We start from the raw sequence: 18,648 nt of genomic DNA, 5'->3' as shown, positions 1-18,648 counted from the left end.
TTTAGTATCTACCTCTCCTCCCAGTTTAGTGTCATCTGCGAACTTGCTGAGGCTGCAATCCATCCCATCATCCAGGTCATTAATAAAAATGTTGAACAAAACCAGCCCCAGGATCGACCTCTGGGGCACTCCGCTTGATACTGGCTGCCAACTAGACATCAAGCCATTTATCACTACCCATTGAGCCCGACATTCTAGCCAGCTTTCTATCCACCTTGTAGTCCATTCATCCATTTTTTAACTTGCTGGGAAGAATTCTGTGGGAGACCATATCAAAAACTTTGCTAAAGTCAAGCTATATCATGTCCACCGCTTTCCTCATACCCACAGAGCCAGTTATCTCATCACAGAAGGCAGTCAGGTTGGTCAGGCATGACTTGCCCTGAGTGAATCCATGTTGACTGTTCCTGATCACCTTCCTCTTCTCCAAGTGCTTCAAAATGGTTTCCTTGAGGACCTGCTCCATGATTTTTCCAGGGACTGAGGTGAGGCTGACTGGTCTGTAGTTCCCCAGGTTCTCCTTCTTCCCTTTTTTAAACAAGGGCACTATATTTGCCTTATTCCAATCATCCGGGACCTTCCTTGATCGCCACGAGTTTTCAAAGATAATGGCCAATGGCTCTGCAATCACATCAGCCAACTCCCTCAGCACCCTTGGGTGTATTAGATCTGGCCCCATGGACCTGTGCATGTCCAGCTTTTCTAAATAGTCCTTAACCTGTCCTTTCACCACTGAGGACTGCTCACCTCCCCCCATACTTCTCTCAGCATCTCTGAGTCACCTGAACATGGCTTCTGCTCTGGCCTGCAAACCACATAGCTGGTTATCTCCCAGAATTCTTACACGTGCACCAATCCAGCCAGGCCTTGTCCTCAGCATCAGGGATATTCACCCCTTCTACAGATCCAGGGTCTGCCATGGATTTGGGAGTCTCATTACCCAAAGGGGGGATGCAACACTGCAATCTGAAGGGACATGAGACGTGCGGTGAGGGTTGCGTAGTGAAAAATACTCTCAGCACACAGGGAAACCAATGGGCAGGTTAAGTCCTGCCTCCCCTTTAAGCTACTTCATTTAACAATCACACAGTGACCTTTTCATTGTGCAGTGTGTCTGCTGAATGGGATTTTCTATATTTTTTTGCGCCAGCAAGAGGAAAGAGATAATTAATCTTGGGTGCTGGAACCTGAAATATTAATGAGGGTGGCTTTAATCCTCTCTGGGCTGAAAAATAATGGACTGAGAGGAGCAGCTTTTGCTGTCTGATATGCTTGGAGAAAACAGCAAGGATGCAAGATGCTTCCCCTCTTCTTCCTTTTGAAGTGCTGGGGCTGTTTTGGAGAGGCTCTCATTGAAGAGTGAATTGCTTTACAAGCGGGGGAAGGAGCCACTTTCATAAAGTCAGCACGATTTGGAGCCTTGTTAGTTCCAGCGTTAGTTGCTAAAGACAACTGAGAGCAGAAGATTCCCCGCCTCTCTCCCATAATTTCCTTGTTATACTGAGTTTTCTGCTATGGAGACAGGAATGTGTCAGGAAAGAGGGGTACAGTCAGCCAGGGGTGGGAAGGGGGAAATGGACAGCTTAGCTGATTGGTCATGCGCTAGGAAACCCTTTGATTCTGCAGCGGCTGATTTGAATCCAGCCCAGATAGTGCTGAAGATAGTTACCCTCTGATGACTGTGATGGGTGCAATGAGTTTCGGGGAGAGGAGCCCTCTTTCTGGTTCCTGAGGGCCACATCACAAAAAAACAAACTTTCCTCTCTAGCTGGCCGGCGCGAATGGATCTGCCTGTTGGCTCCCTCAGCAGACATGGACTCAGGACAGCCTTCTCCCCCAGCGTGGGGCGCACTTGCAGGGTTAGCACAGAGGGTGGCTGGGCTGTTGCTGGCCATGCTGTGCCCGCTCTAGGGACAGAGCAGGACTCCAGGGCCGACACAGCCACCAGGCAGGAGGGTGAAGTCCGTGCCGGAGTGGGTGCCTTGAGCGGAAAGGCTAGAAGACCCACTGGAGGATGTGGCTACACTGATGAGTCTGGGCAGTACTTTCAGTGCAAATCCCCCTCTTCCTTTGCATGTATGGCTGGGACCCCTTCATGGCATCCCAGGGCTTGCTTGTTTAACCCTGGAGTGCAGCTCTTTAAATGCACGCTGGGCGCGAGGGGAAGATTTGCTTTGGCTCCTATTGGATAAGGGCTGTTTTGGTATCCAGAGCAGAGGAATGTCTATGAACTGAAATAAAACAAGTAACTTAAATGATGCTGAGTCCATTAAAGGTCAATGGATTCTTGCCCATGAAGCAAAGAGCCTTGAACTGCCCCCAGACAGAGGTGCTCTGGCAAAGACTGGGGGAAAGGGACAAGCTTTGAAGGTCAGCAAACTGGCTCCATCCATCACAGCAAGGGCAGATCTAGATGAGAGGATCCCTTGCCAAAAATGTCCCCTGCCATGAGGTGCTTGGCCCACAGAAGCCAAGATCTGGGCGTGGCACGCTCAGTGCGTCTCTGTAGTGGGGATAGAACATGAGGCGTGAGGCAGAGGAGAGTCCAAACCTCCCAGGGCCACCCCACAAAGGCACCGTAAGCTTTGGCCTGGCTGGAAAGCAGGTGGTGCTGTGGGCCCAGACGGAGAAGCACTGGCAGGGCAGAGCTGGTTGCTGACTAAGCCTTGCCTCTGGCCACAAGGTATTTCCCTTCCTCCACTCTTTGCTCAGCATTTCTCTGGGGACAAGGAAAGGGTGCCCCAGCCCCCCTTATCTTTTGTCTAAAGGAGCCAGCTGGGAGGTTCGGGGCTGTGGGTGTAACAGTGAGCTTTGCTCCTTCCGACTGGGTGCCACAGTGGGTGCCCGCTGCAAAAGGCTCTCGGGGCCGTGCCAACCCTCCCCCGGGAGAGACCCTCAGACCGATGGGTCAACGAGGGCCTGGAAAGATGCCGGCTTCAGGTGCAGCGCTGGCAACGGAGGACACTGAGGCCAAGCCAGCCCTTGCGGATGTGGTGGCTGCCCCATTTCTGGTGGCTGCCATGGGACTGGGCACAGGAGCCAGTGCCATTCAGCACAAGGGCTGCGTCGCCGGGGGAGAGGGCTGGAATCTGCCCCAGCGCAGAGAGCCAGGTAAGAGGTGTTCCGAGGGCCCCACCTTGGCCCCTCGGCCCAGTGCGTGAGGGCGCCCAATGGGCCTGGCAGAACAATCTCCGAGGAACTGGTGTGTGGCCAAGGCACTGAGGGAGAGAGGTGAATGTGGTGCAGGGCAGGAGGGGAACTGAGCGGTTGCAGGTCTCAAACATTCCCCTGGGTTAGCAGAGGGTTAAGGAAGGGGCTGAACGAACAGGCAGCCAGAAATAAGGGAGAGTAAAGGAGACTGACTCCTGGAGCAGCCAACACAGCGTATATCCACTCATCACGCAGCCGTGGTTAAATGCAACCCCCTCTGGGGAGCGTAACAGCGCAGCTACACCACACAATGCTGTAGGAGAAACGAGGGACACCTGCAGAACAGCCAGGGTAATGCCCGCTGTGGCAAAAAGCGCCAGGGCATCTTTCACGCTTGCAAGTGGTCAGAAGCTTGGTTTTACGTCTCCTGCAGGACACGGCCCTTCTAGCAGGACAGCCTCTCCCAGCATCCCCCCTGCTCACCCATTAGCCCAGTTCTGGCTCAGAGAGAGGAGCATCTTCTGATGTATATCTGGCATTACTGCCCCGTACACCCCAGGTATGTGCCTTGGGGGGGGTCACCCCTCCAAGAGCTGACAAGGCTTAGCTCCTGAGAGCGAACAGAATCACAGCTCAAGGTGCAGTTCATCATCGTAAGTAGCGCTTATCTAGCGTTTTCCATCCAGGGATCCCAAAGTGCTTTACAAAGGAGGTCAGGATCATTATCTCCATTTGACAGATGGGGAAACTGAGGCAAGTAAGTGTCTTGCTCAAGGTCACCTGGGAATAGAACCAGTTTCTCAAATCCTAGTCCAATGGTTTCTCCACTAGGCCATGCTCCATTGCAGCGGGCACCGGGGAGGGAGGGAAGCAGCTTCCCTCAGCTGATCACAGAACCCAAGAACCCCCATAGAACCTTGCCTGATAGAACCTAAGAACCCTAAGCTTGAGCGCCCGGGCTCCAGCTAGAGCCCCGACGGCCACACTGCTCTTTTTAGCACCCATGCTCGAGCCCCACTTGCATGGATCTGTCTCCCCAGGCTGGGAGGCGTGCCACCGGCTGCTGTTTAGACACACCCCAAGGGTCCTGACTGCCACCCCCTCCCATAACCAGCAGACACAGAGACCCAAAGAAGCCCCTCAACCCACAGTCGGCAGGCCTCCTTCCATGCCCAGGCAGGAGCAGAAAGACTTGGAAAGCAAAGCAAAGGGTAGGAAAGAGTGTGGGAGGGGAGAGAGATGAGCAAGAGAGAGAAAACACGGTGTGGTAGGAAAGAAAGGGTGGGGGGAGCTGGAGGAGGTGGGATGGGAGAAGGAGAGAGAGGATGAAAGAGAGAAGGAGCGTAGGGCCGGAGGGGTCTTTATCACCCTAAACCAGACAGACAAAAGCCGAGAGCACTGCGAATCAGACATGACGCCGTGTCCCTTTAAACCACCCCGCCCCCGTGCGCGCCTTACCTAGCGTGACCTCGGCCTGCATGGGCATGGAGAGCGCGGGGTGCTTGACCTCACAGCTGAAGAGCGCCTCATTGTCTATCTGCGGGTTAAGCGTCCACATGAGCATGGCCCGCACCTCCACGGTGCCGTCGCTGAGGGGGATGTGCGTGTGGTGGAAGTAGTAGACGGGCTCCATGTTGTGGACCCACCTCGGGAACTCCCGGCTCACCACAGTCTCTGGGATGATCTCGGTGGCCGGGCTGAACAGAAGTCCCGGGTCAGGGGTGAGGCTCTTGAGGGGGTCCTCCGTGTAGGGCCGCCCGCCCCGGTCCTCCACGTCCAGCAGGGATAGGGACTTCTGCATCTTGGTGTCATCCAGGTCGCGGTTCAGCAGGTTCCGAGCAGCTCGGCCGTCCTGTAACCCGGCGGCGCTGGATGGAGGCTCCAGGAGGGGCACCACTTCTATGAGCTCCCCGTCTCTCTTAAAATACACCTGGGGAGGGAAAGAGGGAGGGCCTGGGTTACTGCTGGCCACTCACCCCGGGTCCCAAAGGACGCCCCCCCTCACCTGCTGGCAAGCACACAGGATTCACAGGAAGAACAGGAGGACGTGTGGCACCTTAGAGACTAACCAAGTTATCTGAGCATCAGCTTTCGTGAGCTACAGCTCACTTCATCGGATGCGTGCCTTATATACACACAGAGATCATGAACCAATACCTCCTCCCACCCCACTGTCCTGCTGGTAATAGCTTATCTAAAGTGATCATCAAGTTGGGCCATTTCCAGCACAAATCCAGGTTTTCTCACCCTCCACCCCGCCACACACAAACTCACTCTCCTGCTGGTAACAGCCCATCCAAAGTGACCACTCTCCCTACAATGTGCATGGTAATCAAGGTGGGCCATGTCCAGCATAAATCCAGGCAGAGTGAGTTTGTGTGTGTGTGTCCCCCCCCGGGAAAAGGGGGGGGTGAGAAAGCCTGGATTAAATGGATCACTTTAGATAAGCTATTACCAGCAGGACAGTGGGGTGGGAGGAGGTATTGTTTCATGATCTCTGTGTGTATATAAAGTCTGCTGCAGTTTCCACTGCATGCATCCGATGAAGTGAGCTGTAGCTCACGAAAGCTTATGCTCAAATAAATTGGTTAGTCTCTAAGGTGCCACAAGTCCTCCTTTTCTTTTTGCAAATACAGACTAACACGGCTGTTACTCTGAAACCAAGGATTCACAGGGACAGCCAGAGTCCCAGAGACAGGGGGGGACTCGATGGCGCCGCATTGGCAGCTCCTTTCTGTGCCAATGAGCCTGCTCCACTCTGACCCCCGTGAGCCGTCCGTCCCTGGGACCAGAGCGTAGCTTCATCCAGCTCTTGGCCTCTGTGGGGCTGCCCATTGGACAGACACTTGTCCGCTCGGGATCACAGCAAACACAACCCGTCCCATCCAGGCCACTGAACGGCTGTTGGACAGCAGCAACTTCCAGCTACGATCTGCCCTGGCTAGATTTGAACCAGCAACCTGGGTCTGAAGGACTCTGGGTCGCACTGAGAGGTGATCTGAGATGGACTCTCCCACCTTCAGACTCCCTGAGACCCCAGTCACCCGACCTACTGATGCATACGGGGACCTAAGTTGGTATCACACACCAAGGAGCCAGGAGAATGGGCAAGTCAATGTGGTGGTGGGGCGGGGGACTCCATTAGCTTCTACCTTCGTATCCCCTCTTGGTCTCTTTTGGTGCTTCTCCATAAGGCTGGTGATCTCTGGCAGAGGTGAGCCGAGACTAGAACCGGGGTCCGCTAACTTTCTAGGCCTGCACCTGGCCACTGAGCTAAAGAAACAGCCCTGCCAGTAATAGTCACAAGAGACGCTGCGCTATGTTACCCACAATGCCTTCCAAGAGCGACAAGGCCAGACAGGCTGAGGTGGCCAATGCCAGCAGAGGACGGTTGGGCAGCGTGACAGGGACGGATGGCCAGAGAGTCACTGGGGTGGGACACAAGTTGGCTCCCTGAGGCTGCCTGCATGAGACATTATTCATCCAGCACTGTCCTCTACCGCTTCGCTGACCCCAGCCTCCTCACTGATCCTGGGACACAGAATGTGTGGGCAAGGCAGAGGGGAGGGTGTGCCACTAGACAACAGCCGATGATCTCTCTGTGCCGGTGCAGAGATGAGCCGGAGTGTCCGAGTGAGGTGAGTGTGTGCGAGACACGGGTGTGTGTCTGTCTGTGTCACAGGCTAAGAATGAGTGTGTGAGAGAGCAAGAGGACGCAGGACTGCTCATGAGCAGCCGAGTGTGAGGGGAAAGTCCAGAGGGCATGAGAGAGAGTTGGAGAGGGTGTGAAGTGTCTGCACAAGAAGGTGAGTGGGGGTGAATGTGTAGGGGGTGTGCATGTTTATCTGAGAAGGTGAGTGCATGCATGAAAAGGTGAGTGTGTGTATATAGTGTGTATCCGAGAAGGTGAGTGTGTGCAGGGGGTGAGTGTGTGTCTGAGGTGAGTGTGTGAGGAAATGGTGTGTGAGCAGGGTGCGTGTGTATGTCAGAGTGCTCACGAGGGCAGCAGCCATGGGTGCGCGTGTTGAGATCTCAGGGTGAGTGTCCCTCGCAGACACAACAATGCCTGCGTAGGGATTTTGAAAGCCACTCTACAGCAGAACTGTATTCCATTTCAAAGCACTCCTTCAAAGTCTCTGAAGTCCCGGTGTAATATAAAGGCTGCAGGACTCTTCGGAGATAAGTGTTTGAAAAATGACACAATATTTTTATTTAAATGCCTTGAACATCAGAATGCAGAGGCTGGAATAACTTCTGATCCTTTGACAGAGCAGAGAACCCCCCAGTCTCCTCTGTGTGTTTATTTAAAGGAAAATCATTCACAAACTAAGTTCAGAGCCTGCCTTCAAAAAAGCTTAGACAATAAAACCTGCCGAAGACATCACCTGATGCAGTGGACTAAGGCCTTTGCTGTGAGCCTGTATGTTCATGTGAGTGCCGAGCAAACGAGAGCATCTAACAGCGTTTCCCTGGGGAAACGGGGGGGGGGGGGGGGCAGAGGCTGGAAAGAGGTGAAGGTGGTGGTGCCAGTCAGAATCTGGCCTGAGCTGGCAATGAGCATGTAGCACATGTGAGATGAGTTTGGTGGATCTCAGCTTCATTCCTGTGGGCAGGTTTAAACATCAGTAAAACCTCAATCATGAAGCACCTTTGGCTGTTGGGGCACACACCCAGGGACTATTCACCTTTACAGGTGGGCCCAGGTTTGGGAGAAACATCCCCTGCTGCTGTCTAGGCTGGACCTGCTCTGGGCCACCCAGAGGACTCCTGTCTTCAGAGCTGTCAGTCTGGCACCTTCCCCCAGAGCGAGACTCAGCTGAAAACAATCCATACTTTGCATGGAGGGAACTCCTAGTGCCTCCTAGGACCCTCCTCCACCTCCTCACAGCTACCCCCACCATCCTCACTGGTGCCCACCACCACCCCACCTGTGCCTGCTATCCCCAGGCATAGCCTCTGCCACCCCCACTCCCTCCACCACTACTCCCCACTCCACCTATACCCACCGCTGCCCCCGCTCCATCCATACCTACCTCTGCACCTGTGCCCATCACCGCTGCTTGTACCCCCTGCCACTGCTAACCCCCACTCCACCTGTCCCCACCACCTATACCTAGCATCGTCCCTGCTCCATCCATACCTACCGTCCCCACCACCTGCATTCACACCCTCTCCCTGACCCATCCCCATCCCCACCACCCCACCTATATCCCCACCCCCACCGCCGTACCTCCCACCCTTCCTGGGAACTGACAACAGGGTGCTGCCTTTCTCCTCCCTCCCCAAGGCAATGGCATTTCTCCCCAGAGCCTGTGGCTGCACTATATCCCACCTGAACCGCTCCTCCCCGCACCATGCCCCCCCTTTACACGCCCACCAGGGTGTCTCCAAGGGCAGCAGGGCTAGCAGAGACAGGGCCTGGCCATCTTTACCACCATCCCACAGCAGGTGTAGATGACTCAGTGCCCTGACACTTGTGCTCCCAGTCACACCTGGCTGGTGTAGACCAGGAGGCAGGGGGAGGTATGTATCACAGCCTTCAACAGCCCCAGTAGGGGGCACCAGCTCCGCCTGGTCTCCACCATGGAAGCCTTTCGAGCCTGGCGGGCAATGACATTGGTTTGGTCGCAGCTTGTGGGTGATCAGGAGTGGATTTCACCAGTGACGCGGGCAGGAGTCCACCTGCCAGCTCTGCCGATGAACCTCACACCTGACTCACCGCCCCGCTGTTATTCCAGTCCCAGGCATCTTCCTTCAGACTGCGCTGCGGGATGAGTCTGTAAAATCAGGAACTAGCGTTTCCCTCGTGGTTTCAAACTAGATCTGGCCCCTGGCCTTCAGGGCACCACGGCTGGGCTGGATGGCTAGCCCAAGCCAAGGCCACTCTTCTTCCTGACATCCCTGCCAGCCGGACGGGGTCCCAGTCCCAACCGGACTGACTGGGGGGCAGATTTCTTTGTTGACTGGAAGAAAATGGAACCTGATTCCGATGGCGGGGCTGGCTGCTGCCTGGCATGCAAAGGGTAAAACCCATTCGTCTCAATCTCCTCCACACAAGGCCAGTTTGATTCAGGGTCTCACCAACCCAGGACGCTCAAGAGGCTGAAAAACGTCCTGGTTCCTGGCTGGCACATGGCTTGCATTTTTACTTGGTGAGGCACAAACCTGTGCCCAGCCAGGTAACATACAGGCCGTTTACCCTGTCTGACCCCAGTAGATTCCTCTGCAGCGCGGCAGCCACAATTCTCTGGCACATGCGTCACTACGGACAATAAGACACTTCGCTTCAGAGACCGCAGCCGTGTATCAGCACCAGGCCCAGCACGGAGTGGAGCTGGGGCCAGAACTGAAGATGGTAGGTAACGAGGGCCCTGGGGGTGAGGGTGGCTGGGGATCCTACAGGGGAGATCAGCCCTGGGAAGGAGGCCGGAGTGGGGGGTTACTATTTGCACCGGGGAGAAGGATCCGAGGAGGGGTGGGGAAGCGCGTCTACTCCAGGGCGTGCTCCACGCAAAGCATCAGGCCCATTCGCCCGCCATCCCGCATGTCTCAGCTTGGACTGTAGCGATGCAGACACATGGCGCATGGGAACGTCCCTCTGGCCTGTAGATGACTCCGCTGCACCTGATTTCATTGCACCTGCTGCAGGCTCTGCAGATGCCACCCTGCTGTCTGGGCAGGGCAGGTGGGCGCTGCCGCCCCTGTGCGCCCTGTACCAACCCCGCAGTGCGTGCACGAGTGCCTGCATTGCATGAGCATGGCTTGCAGGGCTGGAGAGATGGACGGCTCGGCAGGCCGGCAGCGCCAGGTATGCGGGGCAGGAACCAAAGTGCCACGGGGTCTCCCGTGCGCTTGCTGTACTCACCGCCGGGGCAGGCTTCGCTCCAGAGACTATGCAGACCAAAGTGAAGTTCTGCGCTTGGTAGCGGCTGAAGGGGGCGGGCGTGTCCGCAGCAATGACTGAGATGGAGATGGGAGGCGCTGTTGGGGAGAAAGGCCAGGATTATTACCAGTGCCCTGCTATGGTGCCCTGAGCCGCGCCGAACAGAGATCGGACAAGGAGCCTGTCCCACGGGGCTCGCCAGCTGGGACTGGGACAGGGCAGTGGGGAAGAGGGTTGGGACAGGGCGAGCCCCAGAGGAACATGTGGAGACTCAATGTGCCCCTCTCCCCAAATACACAAGCACCCCATATACGCACCCCACACGTACCACACTAGTGCACGTGTAAGCCACACACCTTCTGGGTGTGGGTTCTGTCCCATCTAGTGGCACCCAGACCACTTAGAGAGAGAGGTTGATGAGTTTGCCCTACAGCCTCAGCGAAGAGCCAGTTGGCTTTTAGCTCATGCCGTAGAGGGTCATGCACTAAGCTCCAGAGGTCCCCGGTTCGATCCCAGCGACCGGGGTCTGTCGGCATTACACACTCTGACACACACTTCCAAACATCGGCCAGACCCACTTCCCCCCCGTGACCCGTAATCACACTTGTGTACGTGCTGTGTACACATGCATGCACAAGGTCATGCTCCACCTAATGCACCCCCCACAAGTCTGTGTACACACACCTGTGTACACAACACAGGCGCACATATACAGTACCGCATGCAAACACGGGAACCCCCCCATGCACCAATATATTACTAATATACATGCATATACCACGCCAGATCATAGAATCATAGAATCTCAGGGTTGGAAGGGACCTCAGGAGGTCATCTAGTCCCACCCCCTGCTCAAAGCTGGACCAATCCCCAATTTTTGCCCCAGATCCCTAAATGGCCCCCTCAAGGATTGAACTCACAACCCTGGGTTTAGCAGGCCAATGCTCAAACCACTGAGCTATCCCTCCCCCCGATCACCCATGCCCTACCCCTCACACCCACACACATATACAGAACGCACTGCAGAACCTCCCCAGACACACATGCCTTCTACGACACCAGCCACGGTACATCCATACCCCCCCATAACCAGGTGCCCACACACACTCCCCCACGCCTCCCCCTTGCCCTCTTGTTCTGCACCCCCACCCCCGAGGTGTGTTGCAGAGCAGGTGTTAGCAGCGTGTGCAGTTGACCAAGTTCATGGGAGAATCGTAGTTTCCAGTTGGCCAGACCGTGACACCTCCCAGCCCCGAATGAGAGCGGCGCATGCGTTCTCCTCCCCCGCCATTACCATGGCACGCCGATGTGTGAGTCGCGGCATCACGGCAAATGTCACTTCGGATATCTCCCCTGGCTCCTCGGCAGACGGCTCCGAACAGCCTCGCCTCTCAGCGAGACCCAGCCTCAGACGGAGCCGGAGGCCTGGGCTGTCCCAGCACAGAGACTGTGACGCGGCTCCCACCGCTGAGCTTCCAGCTCCCAGGAGCTGGCCTTCCTCCTGGCATTGACCAACCTGGACATCCACATGGAGGAAGGTGGACAGGCAGCCTCTCTGTCACCATGGGGCCTTTTCCGAGCACGCATCCCAGCAGAGATCCTCTGGGCAGTGCCCACGGACTCCCCTCAGAGCAGAGGGCACTGTCTGCGGTTCTCTGCCCCACGGATCCCTCATTTTTCAACCTCTGACCTCACTCCTGTCCCTGCTTTCTTTGCTCCAAGCCATTAGCTGATCCTGGGGTCTTTGCGGCTCCTCCTTCTGCTGAGGTGTCCCGTCCCACAAGGATCAAACGGGCTAGTGTCAAGTTGGGATGGGAGCGACGCCCTCGTTAACTCGGCATTCGTTATTAATTGCCATCTCCTACCTACTTTTTGGTAGCGTCTTGGTGGCCAACCGAGATCAGGGCCCCCCCGGTGCTAGGCACTGTGCAGGCAGAGTATGGGACAGTCCCTGTCTTGGCAAAAGGTGGGAGAAAGTGCTATTGTCCCCATTGTACAGATGGAGAACTGAGGCCCGGAGAGATTCAGTGACTTGCCCACAGTGAGTCCGTGGCACAGCTGGGACTAGAACACAGAGTGCCTGAGAACTCACACTCCACACTAGAATGCTCCAGTGCCTTAACTGCATGACCACCCCCCTGCTCCGAAAAGCTGCTTTAGCTTAAAAGCAAATAATAAGAACTGTGACAACAATACTAACAAACTCTCGGGCAATCTGACCCTGACTCTCACTATAACTGGTGTTTTTTCCGAAAACCCCAGCTCCTGGAGTCAGGTGATCAAGTGAGAATCTTGGCTTTCATCAAAAAAGTTTCTAGTTTCTGTGGTGGTGGGGAAAAGCTTCAAAACGCGACCTGAGCATAACCTAAAGGCCAAACCCCAGAAGGCAAATAAGACCCCGTGGGGCTGGCAATACTGAAAACTAATCACGAGTGATGCTTAGCAGGTCTGCCGCACCTTTCAGCCAAAGTTCCCCTAGCCCGTCACAGACATTGACTGTGTGAGTGTCACTGCCAGGTAGGTAGGTAGGTATTGTTTAACTGCCTGTTACAGGTGGGCACATGGAGACACAGGGCACGGCCATGACTGGCCCTGGGTTCGCCAACAAATCACCAGCCAAATGGTGGTTTGCACTATTGTTTGCTGAAGGGCTAGGACCTGATTCTGCTCTGAGCCCAACTCTCCATCAGTCTATCTCCAGAGCATGGGCTCTTCAGGGCGGAGACAATGGGCCACAGTCTCTGCTAGTGTAAATGGACATTGCACCCCTGGAGATACCCCGATTTACACCAGCTGAAGACCTGGGCCTTTCTCTGCACATGTACAGGGTCCAGCATACGTTGGATGTGATGTATACCTAAAAATGTGTTGGCCCGTTTAAATCGGGGGCATTACAGGGCTGCAAAACCTATAAACCAGAGAAGGGCCCGATTGAAAACCACAGAGCCGAACTCCCCGAAACGCTGCATCCGGCTGGATGGTGAACTTTGCAGCATGGCCCTGCCTCCGGAAGGACTGAACCAGATCCCAATGTGACTGGACTTGGAAAAAGTTTGGCCTCAGATCCAATTCCGGATCCAAACCCCACAGCTTGAGCAGGTGTGTAATGACGACATGTTATCGGAGCCCCAGAGTGTTTTCGTGGCTTCTAGCCACACAGAAACGGCATGAGTGAGGTGCTGCCCGGATCCCACGCCCATCCCCTTCGTCCGCTACTCACATACTCACTCTCCTGCACCCCCACCCCCCCAAAACGTTCACGCCATCCAGTTAATCTAGGTCCCCAAGCACACTTGCCAGCAACACCCTCCCTTCCCACTGCGGCATCCTCCCAGTGCAGGGGGAGTGCGGTGGGACCTGGTACCAAAGCAGAGGAGGGGAGGAGAAGTGGGGTACCGCTGCAGTGAAAGGCAGGGGGCTAGTCTCCGAGGCCTGGGGACAAAAGACCCTGCCGAGTGGCAAGCCGTAAATTTAAATCTTTTAGTCAGATCGGAGGCGTCGCCGGAGAGAATTCAAAAAGCCCAAACAAAACAAAAGGGGGAAAGGAAAGAGAAAGCGCCAGCCCTCTGGTTTATGTGAAAATTAACTATTGAACTGAGCAATAACAGCAGCCGAGCCGGGGCCCCAACTGACAGGAGAGATAAACACAAACTACCGCATCTGTAGTTGGCAGCAAGGGCTCCTTTTATGTGGCAGCTGCTCCGTAGCTTGTGCAAGCCCTCTGCTGCAGGCTTCTACCTTCCCGCACAAGCCGGCCCCTCCCGTCGGTTAATTACAGCGCAGAAAACGTTGTAAGAGGGCTCGTAAATTTCTCATCTCTCTCCACCCCCACCCATGGGTTACCCCTCCCAGGCCATTCGCTCGCTTGGGCAGAGAGACACATCTCAGGCCGCATCGTCAGCCCCACTGCGCCTCCATCCATTCCCCTCCTGCATCTCCAGTAGCTCCCGCCTTTTATGGGCCAGTAAATCAACACACTCTTCTCTTCCCCCGCCTGTGGGAACCTATTCACATGCTACTCCCATCCCCTCTGGGCAGCAGGAGGGGAAGCCTGATGACTGCTTAGAGCAAAATGGAAACAACACCCAGAGGCCCAGAGTCTCCTTCTCTCGTGAGCAACTGCCTCTTAAAATGCAAGCTCCAGGGCCCTAGTTTATAGGGTGCTGGTCTCAGGGAGACGAGTGGGAGACACAGAAAGCGGACGGCAGTACTGATTGGTGGTAGCAGAGCTAGCTAGCTCTCGGGGTGAGACCGTCAGAGCTCTCTGGGATCATGCTCTGATTGGTGGTGCCCTCTGGTTTGTGTCATGAGACTGCCGGTGCCCGCTGCTGGGTGGCACGGGACCGCTGGTGCCCTCTGACCGGTATCACAGAATTGCTGGCACTGTGACTAGCAAGTCCGCCTGTAGCCAAGCCACCTCAGACTGTGGTTTCACCAGATACCATGCTTTAACTGGGGTGTTTGTTCAGCAGTTGGATGGGAGACGCCCAAGGGAAATCCCAGCTGCTTTTGCAGGCAGTGCAGGTGATGACTCAGTAGGGGGCGCTCTTCTCCCTCTGTCTGGACCAATACCCCCGCTGGGCCGCATCCACAGACAGAAGTGGGGGCTCCGGTCCCTTCAAATCACAAGCCTGCAGCGATACTTCACCCTCACACACAGGGCAAAATCCTGACGTCCTTGGCTGAGACATCCATGAGCGTTCTGCCTGTGTAAAGCCTAACAGCTAACGCTTCGTTTGCCAGTCGCTGTATTGGGCATAGGATCAGCCCCTGAAAAAAGTCTCTCGGCTTTTGCTCATCAGGCAGAACAGTCCCCATTAATAGTCGTCCCCACTTGTAGAGCATAGCAGGAGCCTTACAACTGGTGGGGTTGCCACGGGCCAGATCCCAGCTGGTGTAAATCAGCGTAGTGCCAGTGAAGCCCAAGAAGCTATGCCCATTTACACCAGCTGAGGACTTGGCCCTGTGGGCTTTACCCGCTATGAGAATCGCTAGCTGGATTTCCAGAGACGGAACAGTTCCATTTGACAAACACATGCCTGATTTTAAAGGTTTTTTCCCCCTCCTAATAAAATAAATCAGCAGCCACCAAACAAGCAGATTGTTCTGCTCCAAAAGGCATCTCCTGGGCTTTAGTTTGGAGCATTCTGGTTTGAAAGAGCAGCCAGCACGACTGCCATTGTCTTCTGAGTGCACAGAGTATTAATCGGTTTACCCTCGGCTGGGTGCGGACTTCCCAGTGATTCACTGTTCCTCGTCCACGTCAGGCAGTCACATTTTGGGAAGCCTCCTTTGGTTCTTACCAAAAAAGATTTTCTGCTCCACTTGTCTCCTGACGGAGGTATGGTGTCCCAGAGTAGCACCCATCCCCTGGCAGTAAGCTGGGAACATTATGGAATCGTTCTGTTTCGCCTGGGATGTTTTTCTGACTATGTCAGGAAAACAAATGGCCCAGTTATGATAACTTATAGCACAGTAGTGCCAAGAGGGCCAGACTGAGATCAGGGCCCCATTGTGCTCAGCGCTGTCCACATGTAGCGAGAGAGACAGCCCCGTCCCAAAGAGCTTACAGCCTAAATGGGTAAGACAAGGGGCAGGAAGGGGATCAGAGAAGGGAAAAAACTTGCCCAGGGGCCCAGCCAGAAGCGGAAGCCAGATCTCCTGAGTCCCAGCTGAGTGCCCTAGCCACTAGGCACTTCTACACTACACTACTACACTGCCAATTTCTACAAGCTGTTCTGCACCATTAACTCTAGCTGGCTTGCAAGTCAGTGCTAGGGTTGGATGCAGAGAGAATCCTGCCTCTCTTGGGTTTACCACCATTCACCCAGACCACTTAGAAGGAGGGGGCCCTCCCATTACCTGATACCAGCAAAGATCCATTAGCGTTGATGGGGGTCCAGCTGACCTGTTCTTGCCTGGGGCAAGAACCCACTTCAGCTCCTGCTGCGGGACTTAAGCTTTCATTTTAATAAGTGCCCTATGCTGCCCTGCTGGTCGACGAGTTATCCCTGTGAACATCCCCAGTGCAGTCACTCCAGCATACTAGGGAGGCAATGCGGTCTAGTGGCAGGGCACTGGCTAGGGAGTCAGGCCACCTGAGGACTGTGACCTTTGTGCATGTCACTTTCACCACCTGGTGCCCGTTTGCACACCTGCGTTTTGTCGTTTTAGAATGCAGGTTCTTTGGGGCGGGCGCTGTCTCAGATGATCAGGGGGAGGGAGAGCCTGTCGCACCAGAGGTGACTAAAATAACTTGGGTTGTCTAGCCAAGCAAAGCGAAGGCTGATCGCTCTCTATAAATACACCAGGGAGGGAACCCCAGCTAAAGGACAACACTGGCCCCAGAACAGATGGGGATAAACTGGCCAGGAGTAAACTGAGGCAGAAATTAGATGCAGGTTTCTAACCATTAGAAGAGGAGGTTCTGGAGCAACCTCCCACTCGGAGCAGTAGAAGAAAACTAGTTTTAAGATGGAGCTTGATCAATTTATGAATGGGAATATATGACGAGGCTGCCTGCAAGAGCAGGGCCTGGACATGTTGACCCAGGAGACCCCTTTCCCGTCCTACATTCCTATGTGTGTACACAGCACCTTGCACAGGGGGTGTCACAAGGCGATCCTGTAGTTAATAATAATTGTACCACTGGAATAAGGCCACAGTGACTCAGGGGGGATAGACTGGAACCACGCCACTGTCTGGTACAAACAGGTTACAGAAGATAGGTGTATCCATTGATAAAATGCCCCTGAGTTGGTATCTTCCATTTTCAAGTTTGAGGCTGAGCTTCCTTGGGCACGTCCCTCCCCCTTGCCTCTGGCTTCAGAGCAGGGAAATGCCATTCATCTTCCCTCTCAGATTCTTTGACAGAGCACCATGTGTGGCTTGAATGGGGTCCGCCTTTCCTATGTGCCTTGCTCTCATCATCCGTCTTCCCGGGACGTCTGGCAGGTTGAAGGTCTCTGCCCCTGCAAAGAAGCAGATGAGAACCGGGAGAGGGGCCCAAGGCAGGCCATTCCCGAACGTGGCAGCAGGTGGAAGCTCCCTTTCATGTGTGGATCGTTTTATCGGTTGTGATGAGCGTGGGGCTTGGGGATTTCCCACAAATTGTTCTCAGAGGAGGTGCGGCAGCAAACGTGAGCTCGTTAAGAAGGTATGCAAATCGCAGCACATGCAAATACACCCTGCAGCTGAGATTAGACTTGCTAGGCAAGGCGCCGGATTCCCCTATGGCACCTTCACAGAGGGCAGGATAGAAAAGGACAGACGTAGACGCGACAACGGTGGCTTAACTGGCAGAGATGAGATGGCCTCAGAAGCGGGAGATGCCCATGGCAGCGGAGGGGAAGCCAGGGGCTGCTGCAGCTCCTAGCTGTCGGCTTTCTGATTAGGCTCGTGAGGAGAAACACCTGCACAGTGACAACTAGCTTCAGCCGTGTCCGAGCCAAACCAAAGCCGCCTGGTTTCTGGGCTCTGCAGGTCAGAGCACTGCTGAAAAGCTCGGTCACTTCCCAGGCCCCCCAAGAGACAGGAAAGGGGGTCAGCCAGCGCAGCACATTCAAACACGCATAGCCCGGAAGGCCAGAAGGGACCATCATGACCAGCTAGTCCGACCTCCTGCACATCGCAGGCCGCAGATGGCTGACCTTGAACCCAGAGGGCAAATCCTGTAGCGGTGCCGAGCACCAGGAAGTCCCCCTGAAGTCAGTGGGAGCGGACGGCAAGAAACACGCAGTGTCTTGCTGGCTGGGAGCCGCCAGTGCCATGGGGGTACGGTTGGCGTTCGGCCCCTCGGCATTTGGTCCGGCGGGATGCCAGCTGCAGACACCCGGTCTCTGGAAGGCCCTGGCTGTTCTCTGACTGCTGCCCAGCTTGCTTTGCCACAGGGACCAAGGTTCAACATTGAAGGCACGGTGCTCACCGTAACAGTCACAGCAGGATCGCTCATGCCATGGGGGTGCCTTGCAGCAACTTCGGCGGGGAGAGCAGGAGAGGCCAGGGCTGGTGGGTGCCAGTCTGAGCCTGCCAATAGCCTCCCAGTACCACAGTAACGGCGCCTTCATCTGGACTTCTCCCTTTGCTTTCTTCTGGCGCTGGGATCCTCACATTTCCCCCCTCGCCTCCTGAGGACGGGAATGAACCACAAGCCTCACCCCGTGTCTTTCTTCGCCATGACACGGGCACGGCAGAGGCTAATCGTGCCGCTTAGCCCGCTACCAGGAGCCGCTCGGGGTCCATCTCCCCTGCAGCCGGGGGGAAGGGGGCGTGAATGGCGTGTAGACGTACCCACGCTCAAAACAGAAGGGAGGTCGCTGTGGCGTGGACTTCGGGGCAGACAGCACAAGCTCACCCGGCCCACTGGGAACTCACCTGCGCAGCCCGCAGTGAAGCCCAGGTCGCTGCATCCGCACTGCTATTTGGAGTGAGCTGGCGAGAGTGCACAGCCCCGGGCTGCAATGTGGACGTGCCCTCAGATACTACGGACGCGGAACCTGAACGGAAGAGAATTCATTCTGGCAGCTGCGTGCCTCGTGCCTGCACTAATTAAGCGATGCCCCAAGGTGTGTGTCTGTGCTCCCGGGAGATAGTGCGTCTGTTTGGGGAGGCGCTTT

At 55.4% G+C, this 18,648-nt stretch overlaps 1 protein-coding gene across 3 annotated transcripts in view; it reads right to left on the bottom strand.

The window, feature by feature from the left end:
- Positions 1-18,648, bottom strand: part of IGSF21 (immunoglobin superfamily member 21) — a 265,009-nt gene that overhangs the window by 17,829 nt on the left and 228,532 nt on the right. For all 3 annotated transcript variants that reach the window (XM_073316767.2, XM_073316766.2, XM_073316765.2), the window contains 2 exons: positions 10,016-10,131; positions 4,609-5,080 (listed from right to left, as the gene is read on the bottom strand). In XM_073316767.2, the coding sequence (XP_073172868.1) occupies positions 4,609-5,080; positions 10,016-10,131 (588 nt within the window). The remainder of the gene's footprint in view (positions 1-4,608; positions 5,081-10,015; positions 10,132-18,648) is intronic.

The sequence above is a fragment of the Lepidochelys kempii genome, chromosome 18 (assembly GCF_965140285.1).
Source record: "Lepidochelys kempii isolate rLepKem1 chromosome 18, rLepKem1.hap1, whole genome shotgun sequence".
Lineage (NCBI taxonomy): Eukaryota > Metazoa > Chordata > Testudines > Cheloniidae > Lepidochelys > Lepidochelys kempii.
This window is presented reverse-complemented; position numbering and strand designations above follow the sequence as displayed.